General features: G+C 35.6%; 2 protein-coding genes across 2 annotated transcripts; one reads left to right on the forward strand and one right to left on the reverse strand.

Moving 5' to 3' along the window:
* The first annotated feature begins 8,357 nt into the window (after positions 1-8,357).
* Positions 8,358-9,387, forward strand: LOC104725631 (oleosin 14.9 kDa). The gene is made up of 2 exons (XM_010444303.3): positions 8,358-8,892; positions 9,014-9,387. Exons 1-2 carry the CDS (start codon positions 8,591-8,593, stop codon positions 9,141-9,143), a joined length of 432 nt encoding a protein of 143 aa, XP_010442605.1. The 5' UTR covers positions 8,358-8,590; the 3' UTR covers positions 9,144-9,387.
* A 946-nt stretch (positions 9,388-10,333) lies between these two features.
* LOC104725632 (uncharacterized) lies at positions 10,334-12,802 on the reverse strand. Its single transcript, XM_010444304.2, has 7 exons — positions 12,254-12,802; positions 11,641-11,854; positions 11,383-11,549; positions 11,160-11,284; positions 10,955-11,012; positions 10,809-10,857; positions 10,334-10,631 (listed from the first exon to the last, which is right to left on the reverse strand). Exons 1-7 carry the CDS (start codon positions 12,425-12,427, stop codon positions 10,570-10,572), a joined length of 849 nt encoding a protein of 282 aa, XP_010442606.1. The 5' UTR covers positions 12,428-12,802; the 3' UTR covers positions 10,334-10,569.
* Between the last annotated feature and the right edge of the window lie 1,828 nt (positions 12,803-14,630).

The raw sequence follows: 14,630 nt of genomic DNA on the forward strand, positions 1-14,630 counted from the left end.
AAAACATTGTAAAGCGTTTAAAAAGTTTTTATAAGATTTTTAAAAGCGTTTACAAGGTTTTTCTGAGGTATAAATTTTAAAATTTTTGGCAGAAAAATCTAATTTCATAATTTTGGCGGGAAAATTTGTTATTTTTTTGCAGGAAATTCAATTATTTTTTGGTGGAAATTTTTTTCGATTTTAATAACTGTAAATTGTTGCTGTCACTCAAAAAAGGATAATTTGGTCATTCTGTACATAAAGAGATATAGTTTTGAAAATATTCAACATGTAAGGATATTTAAAATAAAGAACATGGAAAAATGAGTATTTTTAAAAATGTCCCTAATTTTAATTAACTTACTAATTTTACAAGAAAAAAGATTACCTCTAGTCTTAAAAAGAGAAAATGGATTAAGGATATACAATTAATTTATCTATTATATCTAATAGTAAATTATTATTGCTAAAATAAAAAGGATTATAAAGACTCATTTCTATCCAACAACTAAACTATTTACTATTTTTTCATCTAGCAATGTAATTTCTTCAACTTTGTTATATTGGTAAAACTATTGTTTTTTTTCATATGAGGTTGTATTATTCTTATGGTGATGTTTTATATTATCAAGTAAAACTACACAAAAATTATATAAACGATCCCATATTTTTAATATTTTTATTATGAGACCAAGTTAATCTATATATATATATGTGTGTTTACGTAACCCAATTATTTACAATTATTTAAGAATAATTCAACTTTAAACTTGAAATTCTTCACAATTATTTAATTTCGTTGAAGATCAAACAAAAAACAGATAACTTTGGTTTTATTTATATTATTTTCATATTATATTAGAAAATCCATTAAGTTACAGCTAAGATTGGGTTCTATGTTTATATTATTTTTCAACCTAAGGTCTTTTAATATTATTTGTTGTAGAAAATCGTTAACTATTGTTTTCAATTCTCTGAACGTGTCACGCAGAACAATGGTAACTGCAACATTAAACAAATAACTAAAGAAGTCCCGCTTCGACGTGAGTACTTGAGTACTAACGAAAAGAGAGGTGTGTTTCATCACGTTTGATGTATCAGGGATACAAATATACAATATCTCAGGTTAAAAGTTACGGTAGTATTTTAAGTGGATATATAAAATATATATTTTTTTGATTCATAGACAATTAGTTTTAAGTTGAAAGTTTATAATTTAATATAGTATCATAACCTATTTTATAATCGGTTCGACCTAATAGTTAGCATGCCGATTCATGCACGAACATACCGATGTCTAGAAAAGCTATCATCTCGAGAGTGCGTATTATAGATACTATATTCCACACTGAAAGTTGAGTAAAATCTTAAATGGTATATATAAGATATGAACTTCTTTATTTATAGCCAATTGATTTTAAGTTGGAAATCCACAATCTAATATGATATATGTACACTTATATGATATATGTACATTTTTTGGTGTACATGCATGTCTATCCCAAATAAATGAGAATGGTGCAGCAGCCATTGCATTTATAATATCATCTTTCTTTTTCAAAGAATCGATAGGTAATTAGATTAGAAAATGTATGTCAAGTATACCAAAGTTAGATTTTTTGGAATTAAGATTATTGACATAATTTTTAAACTTATGGATTAAAATAAAAATTAAAAGAAACAAAGTAGAAAAAATGAGGACATACATATCACTAAAAATAGTGTCAAATATCGCAATATGATGAAAAGTTAGGAAAAATATTATAATGTTATATAAGATGCTTTGTATATAGAGGCAAAAAGCTCGAAAATGTTAGTGTAGATGAATTTTGAATCAATTGCTCGCACTTTCAAGTATAGTATTATAAGAAACTAAATCAAAGATGATAGCTATCAAAACCTTATTTGTGTAAGAAGTTGGCAACCTCGCACACTTTATTTATAGAGGTGAAGCTTGATGAAATATATATGTATCTCAAAATCTCTGATGCATGTGCTGTCTTTTGTTAGATATATGTTTTGTTCCAAAAATAGTTCATGTCGCAATTTTTTGGACATATGAATGTTTTCTCTGCAAAAACAAGACCTATTTGTGTTCCGACGAGATCAATTTTGAATGATGCATGTTGCTTACTTGTTTTGGCTCTAAATGGTTAGTTTAGCACAGTTTATTTATGAAGGTGGAAGCTTGATGAAATAACTTAAAGGTGATATATGGTAATGGGATTAAATTATGTCTTTTATTTAAATACTTTTGTGGACCTGTGAAATATATGATGGTAAACAAAAAGCTTACAATAGTCTCGTCAAAATGAATTAAGCTCACATAATGCAATGAGCTTTTTTTTTTTTTTTTTTTTTTAATTACTTTGCGCCTATGTCCCAGCCACTAAATATTTGAATAAGAATACGCATATTGTTTACAAGGAGAATACGCTTATTTAATAATTATGTTTTATGATTGTTAAAGATATTTTTCTTAAATTACTAACTTTCTTTCAATTTCATATTTACTACTTTAATTTATTTTAGTTATTATAATTTAAATTAGTCTTTCAATTTTCTCGCAAAGAAATAAGATTACAATAGGATGAAAATATTAGGAGCGCTAAAATCGAATTGAGAAAAAATGTGGATTATATTAAAAATAACGAAATCATGAATGAATTACAACAGCATAATATAAAGGAGAAAATAAATCACGGAGGCGAGATATGATATCTCTTTCCTTAACTTAATAAATCGGCCGTAAGTGCTTTCGGACAATCACGATTTATGAATCCCATGATACAACCGATCACGAACTATTACAGTAGCACACCAGTAATAGAACTCAAGCGAACAGATCTACGTTATACTCTCGAGACTACTAACTATAAAAACTTACTTGGACTAAGCAAGGGAGAAGGAGAGAGAGATCTTCAGAGGAAAGAGGCTTTATGTTTTTGAGTGTGAGAAATAATGAGAGGTTGTGCCTTTATATATAGTGGAAGGAGGGAGGTCTCAAGAAAATATTCACTGAATATTCTCGGAGTACTGCCCAAGTTGCTTGGAGTTCACACCAAGTCTTTCCAAAAAATAAATGGGTCTAAAGCTGTCCAAAAAGCCCAAAAAACCCACGGCCTATTGCCCACGTCCACGTCCAGCCCGGCCCGGCCAATCCCGCGTCCATGCTCGGCCCGCCCCGCGTCCATGCTCGGCCCACCCCGCGTCTGCGCCCGGCCTGGCCCGGTTTGGTTCGGTTCGGCTCGCGTGTGGGAACCTTCTCTCTTCCTTCTACACACTTTTGAAACTAGAAGAGTGTAAAACTATATATATATGAGTGAAAAATCAGTCATATTTCCGATGTAGGATATTTCCCAAACCATCCCAAGTAGCTTACTTCACACTCGTATTTCTCATTCAAATCAACTCCGTTTTGGACATATGAGCATACCATCTTGTAGTACTCGTTATCAGCTTTCCATTGCACTATCGACCCGATATTCTGAGCAGCCATTTGGCAGGAATTTGGCCGGAAAGTTGCCGGAAAATCATAGTCCCAAAACCTGCAATTTTTCTGAAACTTGTTTCTGAAAATTTTAGTTCCAACAATCCCCCACATGAATAGAAATAAGTCTAAACATATGACGAAATAACTAACCCTATAGATTGACACTACTAGCTAGACTAGACAGACCTTCCAGAGTATATGCGAAAACTAACTGTATCTGAGTTGGTGGCGTTTTTCAATCTTGAACCGACTCATTGTTATACCTGTCGAGTTTACTCAGCCAAATGGTGAACATGATGTCTTGAACCATCCGGATTTATATGTAAACTTAGACAGCAGGCATAACACAACTTTGTTTTCTCGTAGAACGAGGTTCTCTATTGTGTTCATTGTGGCCTTGAACATACCTGGTTAATCATGAGTGAACTTAGAGAGTATAACCTCATATATTCTCCTAGAAACGGTCCCATTTCACACTCACATGGTGATTTTAATAGCTTCTTGTATTTAAAGAAATATCCTGTAATTATTTCAAATATTTTACAAAGGTACATTTCAAATCATTAAAAGTATATGCTTAACCTCTAACATACAAGAAGCACTTTACATCATTTTAGGAACAAAGAAAAGACAAAAGTCTCTTAGTGCTTGTAGCAGATTCAACTTGATTTAGTTGTCCCTTTCAACCTAGGTCATGGGGTCTCCAATCTGAGTAGGTGGGGTTACCATCAAACCTCCTCTTAAGTCGTAGGCTTTAAACCCATTCCTCTTGATGACTTTATAACTTGATCTCACGCCAAACGTTTTGTAAATGGAGCCGCTAGGTTTTCTTTCGTATGGATGTAATCAATCGTAACTACACCAGTTGAGATAAGTTGTCTAATAGTTTTATGTCTTCGTCTGATGTGATGAGATTTGACATTATAATGGGTATTCCTTGCCTTGCCCAAAGCCGATTCGCTATCACAGTGTACACGTATTGCAGGCACAGGGTTCCCCCACATTGGGATGTCGCCCAAGAAATTACGAAGTGATTCAGCTTCCAACATAGCTATCTCCAAAGCTATGAATTCAGATTCCATAGTTGATTTAGCTGCCAGAGTTTATTTGGAAGACTTCCAGGACATTGCTGCACCTCCAAGTGTAAAAAAAATATCCACTCGTGGATTTTGAGTTTCTCGAGTCTGCGATCCAGTTGGCATCACTGTAACCTTCCAAAACTCTGGGTTCTCTACCATAGTGCAAGCCATGATCTTTGGTATAACGTAGATAGTCCAAAACTCTAGTTATAACCATCCAATGCTTATGTCCTGGATTACTTGTGTAGCGACTAAGTACATTTACAGAGTGCGCTAAATCTGGTCTTGTACAGTTTGTCAAGTACATTAGACTGCTAATTACCCTTGCATACTCCACCTGTTGCACAGGTTCACCAGAATTGTTGGTCAAGTGAATTTGAAGATCCTCTGGAGTTTTTGCAGTCCCATGAAAGCTGCTCATTTGACTTGTTCTGCACATAGGTGGTGAACATGGTCCTATCAGAGCATATGTGTGTGGTAGCACCAGTGTCGTAGTACCACTCCACTGGATTGTCTTCCACCATGTTATATTCAGTAACCCCCGCAACCATGTCTTCTTCAGTTAGGTTTGCTTGCAACTTGAGATCTTTGGCTTTGCTTTTGCAAACATCAGCCTTGTGTCCAATCTTACCACAATGATGACACTTTCCTTTGAACTTTCTCTCAAGGTTGCTCTTCTTGAAGTTTGTTCCAGATGACACCTTCAATGGTTTATGAGGAATAGAGATCCATTTACCCTTGCCTTTATACTTGGCCTTATGCTCAGCTACATGAACATCATGCCCCTGGTTTTGAGCATCCGAATGAGCTCCACGATTGTTTTCCTTAACTCTCAATCGACGGATGAGATCATCAAGAGACATGGCCTTACGCTTGAAGTTAAGGTAATGCTTGAAATTCGACCAGCTTAGTGGTAGCTTCTCGATCAAGCAATTCGTTTTGTTTTGAAGACATTGCAGATCGACATCCCTTCCAAATTAATCTCCTGAAAGATGCGTTGAAGAGCTTCCACTTGTTCCATAATGGTTTGGAATCCACCATCTTGAAGTTCAGGAACTTCGTAGTTGAGAATTTCTGCATCCCAGACTCATCAGTCTTGTACTTGGTCTCCAAAGCTAGCCACAATGCTTTTGAAGTCTTGTACATACTGTAGAGGTCATACAGATCATTGACCAAATGGTTCAGAATCTGACCTTTGCAACAATAGTCTCCTTGAGCCCAGCTATCCATACTTCCAACCACATACACATCAGTGTCACCTTGTGGAAGCGTTGGTGGATCCTCTGTGAGGTACCTTTCCATGTTTATGCTGGCCAAGTAGTAGCGCATCTTGTTTTGCCACGTTTTGAACCCAGCTTTGCCATCGAACTTATCTGGCATCATCCCTTGGGAAGCCGAAGGTGGTATTCCCATGTGGGTTGATCCATTACCGAACAGATTTCGGCGCACGTTTTCCATACAAGAATCGGTAAGCTTCGTGTTTTCATGTTCTTTAGCAAGACGTAGAGCTAACTCTGCAAGAGTGTCAACAGGGGTGGCTGGAACCCTAGCACCGTCAACGTTGTTACAACAGCGTAATATAAAGCAGAAATCGAATTGAGAAAAGATGCGAATTATATTAAAAATAACGAAATCATAAACGAATTACAACAGCGTAATATAAAGCAGAAAATAAATCACGGAGGCGAGATATGATATCTCTTTCCTTAATTCAATAAATCGGCCGTAAGTGCTTTCGGACAATCATGATTTATGAATCCCTGGATACAACCGATCACGAACTATTACAGTAGCACACTAGTAATAGAACTCAAGCGAACATATCTACGTTATACTCTCGAGACTACTAACTATAAGAACTTACTTGGACTAAGCAAGGGAGAGGGAGAGAGAGATCTTCAGAGGAAGGAGGCTTTATGTTTTTGAGTGTGAGAAATAATGAGAGGTTGTGCCTCTATATATAGTGGAAGGAGGGAGGTCTCAAGAAAATATTCACTGAATATTCTCGGAGTACTGCCCAAGTTGCTTGGAGTTCACACCAAGTCTTTCCAAAAAATAAATGGGTCTAAAGCTGTCCAAAAAGCCCAAAAAACCCACGGCCTATTGCCCACGTCCACGCCCAACCCGGCCCGGCCTGTCCCGCGTCCGTACTTGGCCCGCCCCGCGTCCGTGCTCGGCCCACCCCTCGTCCACGCCCAGGCTGGCCCGGTTCGGCTCGCGTGTGGGAACCTTCCCTCTTCCTTCTACACACTTTTGAAACTAGAAGAGTGTGAAAATATATATATATATATATATATATATATATGAGTTATATATATATATATATATGAGTGAAAAATCAGTCATATTTCCGATGTAGGATATTTCTCAAACCATCCCAAGTAGCTTACTTCACACTCTTATTTCTCATTCAAATCAACTCTGTTTTGGACATATGAGTATACCATCTTGTAGTACTCATTACCAGCTTTCCATTGCACTATCTACCCGACAATTCCGAGCAGCTATTTGGCAGGAATTTGGCCGGAAAGTTGCCGGAAATTCATAGTCCCAAAACCTGCAATTTTCTGAAACTTGTTTCTGAAAAATTCAGTTCCAACCGAAAATAGTCCAATACGAAATATATACATAGGGAAAATTAGAATTATGAGTGTTTTGTAAGACCATCTTCAATGATTTTTCTTATTTTTTTCTCTATAATAGAGATGAGTTTTACTCCAATGATTTTTACTATTTATTCCTCTATAAAATAATATTCTTAATAGATACTATTTTTATTTTACAATTAACATCTTTTATTTATAAAAATACAAACTAACCCATTTTACTTTAACTTTTGTAACACTTTCATAAAATTATCTTTTGCAAATGGTAGACTCAATATTTTAGAGATTAACAGAACTACTTTTCAAATAATATAGTTCAACTCTATTTATAGAGGAAAAAAATAAAGTTTCTCAATATATAAAGAAAAAATTAGTAATCTCTATTATAGAAATAAAAATAGAGATGGATTGGAACAAGAATTACTCTATAATAGAGTATAGAGACAAAAATAGAAAACCATTGGAGATGCTATAAGAGAATACCCAAACCCGAATAATCGCGGCATGAATCTCACCAAATATATATAAACTCCAACCGCTAATCACCAGCTTTTGGAAGGTTCCTTCCGGCAAGGGGAGCTCTTTTTCGCCACTTAGCGAATGAAGCTTGGGTCTCACCGGATCTAAGAGCAAGGCCAATGGAAGATTCATATTTTGAGGATCTTAGATAATAATTAGAAAATGTGAGTGACTACTGACTAGTATGAAGATAAAGACAATCAAAAATAATACATACATCTTGAAATATCCTTTTGTTTTTTAATGACACATCCGACTTTGAGCTCTTAATCTCAAGAGTTTAAAAAGAAAATCAATAATTTTTCATAACAAGATGTGATGTGATCCATATCAAAACCTAACGTAAGAAAAGGTTTCAAATTAGCTTTAAAACATCCTCAACATCCCATTCGACCTTCATTTGAGTTTGCAAACAGATCCATAAACCACTTGATATGTGTCACGTCACTAGCTAGCTTTAATACTTCGCAAGCTGTTAAAGTTGAGAAACTAAGTCAGTTAAGGCTTATTCTCTCAGTGGGCTTAGTAATTTAGTGGATATTGATTCGAAACTTACTTTGCTTTGCTTCAATAGAGTTGGGGTCAATACCATATGACCAGGAAATTGTAACGTCTATCACGTGGCTTATGTCCCGGTCCCGTAGTGTCCTATTTCAAAAACAAAACGGCCAAAACGTACGTGTCTCAAAGCAGACAATCTCTACTCTCATCTACACATGCAACGGCTGCATGAAAACACTCTCGACACGTGGGTCATGTCTCAAGTGAACCACCAGCCTCTCTCACTCATCTAGCTCCTTTCATATATCTCATAGCTTTCTCGCTGCTAGTTACTACTCCAAATTCACATTACGACTTCTCTGTGTTAATTTTCTTTTGGTTTTTTTGGTTTGGAACGATCATAAAAAGAATCAATGGAGGACCAAACAAGAACACATCACGAGATGATAAGCCGAGACAGTACACAAGCCCATCCGAAGGCGAGGCAGATGGTGAAGGCAGCAACCGCGGTCACAGCCGGTGGATCACTACTAGTCCTTTCCGGCTTAACACTAGCCGGAACAGTCATCGCACTCACAGTAGCTACTCCGTTGCTCGTCATCTTTAGCCCTGTCTTGGTTCCGGCAGTAATAACCGTCACTCTCATCATCACTGGATTCCTCGCCTCTGGTGGCTTTGGCATAGCCGCCATTACCGCTTTCTCTTGGCTATACAGGTAATCTACTACACTGATACACAAAATGTGACCTACGTTTCAAACCTAGCTAACTCTGCACGGTATGTTCATTCTATGTGTAATGAATTTAAATATTGGAGAATATGGTGAATGTATTTAGGCACATGACGGGGTCAGGATCTGACAAGATAGAGAATGCTCGGATGAAGGTGGGGAGCAGAACGCAGGATACCAAGTTTGGGCAACACAACATTGGAGTCCACCAACAACAAACACAACATGCTTCTTAAAATTTGAAGGATTAAAATCTATTTCCACATTTACATTTGTCATTCATCGTTTGATCTCGTCTCTTTGTGTTTTTTTGTTTTTTGTTTTTCCAACGTTTGTGTTGTAATGTGTGACAATAACATGCAATGTATGCTGTAATCCCTTCTTTTTTTTTTTAACTTTTGCTGTGTGAGAGTCAGAGACTCAGAGTATAATGTTTTGATCCTTATATGTTTTGTTATATAGAGAGTATGGTGTTATATACGTCGACTTCATCTGGTCAAATATTAGGTAAGGTTATATGTAGTCTAGTCATGATGAGACCTCTTCAGATCGTGGAGGTTAATACTGGGAAATGGAAAATCCTTATAAATAAGATAATTATACAAAATTAACGCAGAACCTGAATCATTGCATCAACACTAAAGTATAGCAAAAATTACCAATTATGGAGTTTGACCAAGGCTAATCAAATTGTCACAGTATTATATTAATAGTGACTTGTCAAAAAATACTTATATTATTACAGTTTTATACATAGCCCGTATATACACAATTACAAATGTCATGGAGTTAGATCCTTAGATGCCCAATCTTTGAAAGGTACGTGCCATTGTTAACAGTAATATTCATTTGCTACCAAACTAGTGAAGCTTAATCAAGCATTTATATGAGCGGTTAAAATGCTTAATTCAAAACATACCATTTTTAGTCTTCAAAATCTGTCACATCATCATCTACTTTCATTTTCACTGTTCCAAAACTTTATTCCGCACCAGGGTGATGTGTGATTGTGAATTATATGTGGCGAAGTCATTAAGGACAGTAGCAACTAGCAAAGAGATCAGAAAGATATGTTTGGCATTAAGGACATAAACACAGCGTAAATTTCACAAATGATCATTGTAATCTCCTTTTCCGCAAAGCTTAAATCTTTATTCATGAGCATTTCTTCTATATGAAAGCTATGATGAGGTTGAACTACTTCGACAAAAGATATTTGTATTTTACAATTTCACTGGTTAGTGGTTACACTTACTACAAGTCACCAACTTAGATCTCCTTCAACTGGTACAATTCATTTGTTGTGCTAACCTTATATTTGTCTCGACTCAAAAGACCCGGAAAAAGATGGAGAACTAGAACGACCTGTAAAATGCAAGATTATACATGCTGAAACGCAGAGAAGTAGTAGTAAGTACTGTTTGCCTTTTGTAAAAGATCTTGAGCATTAGTAAGTCAATTAAAGTACCAATGCAATCAGATGCTCTATTCCAGTTATCTTATTGACTTTCATAGTGTTTTCATGATCATCTAGATGCTAACAACCAGCATATCCTCCTCTTTGTGTATGTTTCATTGGCTGGATATAAAAACTTATAAAAAGAGAGCAATAAATGAAAGATTGATTCGCAAAGCGCCACAGCTTCCTCTATTTCATTCAAGTCACAGGGGCTTGCTCTCCAAAGGAGTGAATGAGAAATTGCCTGAGAATATGGACTCTTTATCTGTGCATTACAAAACAGAACCATATAAGACAAGGCTTGTCTATTCGAGTGCAAGTGCGAGTAACAGAATGGAGATATGCCAACTAAAGCTTCTCAGTTTACAAAAAAACACAAAAATTGATTTGTATGTTGCAATTGAGAAAGCACTATAAGAGAATGGGAGGCTAGTGTATGCACCTGTTAAAGATAAAGAACCAAGTTCTCTCCGGACATATCTTGCCATTGCCTGAAACATACAAGCAATCAAAACTTTAACACATAGCCTAAACTTGTATGTCAGTGCGTGCGTATTTGTGAGAGAGATAGAGTGGAGAAAAGCCTGCCTGTGCTGCTTTTAAATCCGTGTTATCAGGTGTTGTTCCATCATCAGAAAATACGTTCCTACAATCCAATTCCATCATACGTTCTGTGAAAAATCTTTCATCTATGGCTGCCACAATATATACATTCAACCCGGACAAATTTTCCTTTTCCAGTGTAATTTTCAGCGAGTTCAATGCATGAAGCACATCAATATTGAAGCTTTACCTCCACAATTTGATTTGTAGTTCATTTGGTTTAGCTTCTGGAAGTAGCGCCGCGTCATAGGCAACAACATTTCCATAAAATATCCGCTCCAACTCCTTCATCCACTTGGCCAACAGCAAGTTAACCTGCAATTTCAAGAATAGGGATTAAGACCATCTTAATTATAAGGAATCTAAGAAAATAAGATTTGTGTAGGAAACAACAGTATAGGTGTAGCACGTACCCCAGCTTTAGATACCCTGAGTTCCACATCATGATTGTAGATCTCATAGACATATTGACCAAGGTCAACACCTTCTTGTCCATCTTCCTTCAAGCGGCGTAAAACAAGCCACATATGAAGTACAAGCAGCGAAAATGTAATTTTAAATGTTTTCTCCAAGTTGAAAACTGCAGCAAAGACAATCACCAGATTATATAAACAACATTCTATTTGCAAATCAAAATTTAAACAAAACATATCTCCAGTGTCCTGTAATACCATCATAGATTGCTGGTTTGTCAACTTGTGCAATGATCCGCTTGTAGATCACGTTAGCCCCACGGATTGACATGCTCTGTTTGCTATAGAACATCATCATCTTTAGTATGAAACGACGGATCCCAACATAGTCTGGTTCATCAATTCTGAGAGGAGAGTCTTTGGGTATAGCCAACGAACATGGCTTTGACAAAAACATCTTATCCAAGTTTACCTGTCATCGAACATAGAACAAATACATTTCGTTAAAGAAGACAAACACGATATCCAAAACAAAACAGTTGAAGAAAGAGCATGATTCTAAACCACAAATCTATATACTAAGAAAAACTCCAACAGCGAAAAGGGATGAATCCAAATCAATCCTCGTTACAAGTAAAGTCGTAAATCAATGCAACAAACCCCACAACATGGTAAAGAAAATGGAGAAGCAGAAGTAACTCTAGTCCCCGATTCAGAGAGCAATTAGATTAAACTAGAACCAATAGGTATCAAATTTTAGCTTTTAACTTGTTGGAATCCTACAATGACATAAACATCACTACAAATTAAGCTAGTTTCTAACTAAAAACGAGATCTTTTAAAATGGGTAAAGCAAATTTGGATCACATACCAAAGATTTGCGAGGGAAATCCTTGTGCAGAGGAGGATCAGACGCCGTCTCCGCCGGAGCAACAGTGGCGTACCCATATCTCGAGAAAAAGGAGAGATTTTTCATCGGTCCATTTGTGGTTAAAGATCGAAGCTTTGAAGTTTGAGTAACGAGTCGACCTAATCTGGGCAACATTTTGAGAAAACCCTTGTGATTGATTTTGTACGAAGAGGAATCAGAGGAGAGATTGAATGAGAGAGAGTAAGATCGAATCGTAAAACCCTAAGACGAAAAACCCTCTCTCTCTCTCCCAACTCCTGTGCGTGATTGAATTTGATGATGAGGCTCGCTACTCGTCCACGTTAGCGCTTATTCGACCAGGTATCTAACTTACGCCGTCACACGAAACGGGAAGCCTCAGTCAAAAAGCAAAAACAAACAAAAAAAAAAATTACCGAGAACAAACGCATTCGGATCGATAGACTCAAACGTCAAAACGGTAAAATGATGGTGTAATTTTTTATTTTTGGTGTATTTTGCTTTTGATAAAGTCGAAGAAATGATGGTCTGGAAAAACATTATTATCATCATCCTTTTTATGAGAGAGAAGTATTAAAAGATGTTGTTGTCTGGAAAAAAACAAAAACTAAAATATGTTATTCACAAAATTCACATCATTTAAAAAAAATAAAAATTTAATTCACGTCTTTTAAGTTGGTGAAGTATTTTGGACGAAAAAGTAGTATTTATTAATAAAGGTATATGTGATGAGATTTTGTTTGTTCAAACATTTGGTTACAACTTACATGATTCCTTTGCATGACAAACGATAAGCATATGCTAATGGCAGCCTAATGCTTTCACATTCATATTGATTCTTTATAATCTTCCTAGAATATATAAGTTTTTTTTTTTTTTTTAGTTGGGGAATGGTGATTCCTGAATATATCTTCCTTTGACTCTACGAATTTTAGTTTTAACAAGGCAAAAGTATTGTTGGAATTTTACAAAATATGATAAAAAAAATATGTAGTGAGATATCTGGTTATTATGACTAATGCTTAGTTATTGTTTACACATTCAAAAGAATTTTAGGATAAAGAGAGTGCTTAGCTATATATCCGATGCCCTTCTTATATCTCATCACTCTGACAGATTATATTTGATCGAAAACACTAACATTCAATTTAATTAAAATTTATCGCATGTTTGTTTGCTCCTAAGAAACAAAGCTTTCTTTAATCATGAACATATTAACCAGACCTTAAATCTGAACCCAATCCAAAATAGGTTATTTCGGTTTGAATTTGGATGATATATAATACCTGATCAGATTGAATAACTTTAAAATTCAGATACGAAAGAAAGTAAATATTGTTTTTCTTCGTTAAGTGTGTCTCTAATTTTCCTCACAGAAGAGGAGAAGAGGAGAAGAGCTCACCTCTCTGCAGCTTGCAAGAGAGGTGTGTATTCAACACATTTATTAGTACATCATAAACCATTTTGTCATTTTAGTTTTTATGTTTTAGTATGAAAACATTAAATATGTATATATATTCTAAAATTCTTAATCGCTTTTTTATTTATTACCCAGATCAGTTTTACGATAAACATGATGATCAAATCTAAAAAAAAGTGATAGTTTCTAGAGTTTGAGGAGTGAATGAGATTGGAGGCGGAGATAAATATGAATCATATCATATGATTTGCGATAGATATTTGTGATTTGGTAGGAGATTTGAAGGATTTGGTTATTGAGTAGTGATTATGGATGAACAAAGCTGGATTTCTGACTAAAGAAGAGGGAGGTAGAAAGATAAAATATAGGAGATTTTTTTTTTTGTTTGAAAGGCACCCAATTCAAATCCGATCCGATAATATAAAATAATACCGAACAGATTCTATATCTCTACACCCGAAAACTCAAACATCCAAATATAAATCTGATTGAGTATCCGAATGCGCAAAGCTAGTTTTGTTGTTGAGCTCGTTAATAACGAAGCTTTTCTTTGTAGTTGTGCATATACTTTTCTTAAACTTCCTGAAGCTAATCATATACTTTTTCCACGTATTAATATAATAGTTTTAATTAAAAACCATTAAGTATCTAATTTGGATTAGGAACAATGTAGTGTGGTTTTGGATATCCTCAAGCAATATGAGGGAGTTTCGGGGCAACAGATAAATTTCACGAAATCTTCGATCCAGTTTGGTCATACTATTGACGACTGGGTCCGGTCGGAGATGCAGGGGGTCCTTGGGATAACAAACTTGGGTGGTATGGGGTCGTACTTAGGGATTCCTGAGAGTTTGGGAGGATCCAAAACGAAGGTTTTTTCTTATGTTAGAGACCGGCTGCAGAGCCGGACAACGGGCTGGTCGGCCAAATTATTGTCCA

This window comes from Camelina sativa, chromosome 11, assembly GCF_030686135.1.
Source record: "Camelina sativa cultivar CO46 ecotype springtype chromosome 11, ASM3068613v1".
NCBI classification, from domain to species: Eukaryota; Viridiplantae; Streptophyta; class Magnoliopsida; order Brassicales; family Brassicaceae; genus Camelina; species Camelina sativa.

What these genes read in the sequence shown, in the direction of transcription:
- LOC104725632 (XM_010444304.2), bottom strand. Translation starts at nt 12,427, where the DNA reads ATGTTGCCCAGATTAGGTCGACTCGTTACTCAAACTTCAAAGCTTCGA. An exon ending in ATTTCCCTCGCAAATCTTTG is followed by an intron (nt 11,855 to 12,253) that starts GTATGTGATCCA and finishes GTTCGATGACAG; the next exon opens with GTAAACTTGGATAAGATGTT. An exon ending in CAAACCAGCAATCTATGATG is followed by an intron (nt 11,550 to 11,640) that starts GTATTACAGGAC and finishes TCTTTGCTGCAG; the next exon opens with TTTTCAACTTGGAGAAAACA.
- LOC104725631 (XM_010444303.3), top strand. Translation starts at nt 8,591, where the DNA reads ATGGAGGACCAAACAAGAACACATCACGAGATGATAAGCCGAGACAGT. An exon ending in GCTTTCTCTTGGCTATACAG is followed by an intron (nt 8,893 to 9,013) that starts GTAATCTACTAC and finishes GAATGTATTTAG; the next exon opens with GCACATGACGGGGTCAGGAT.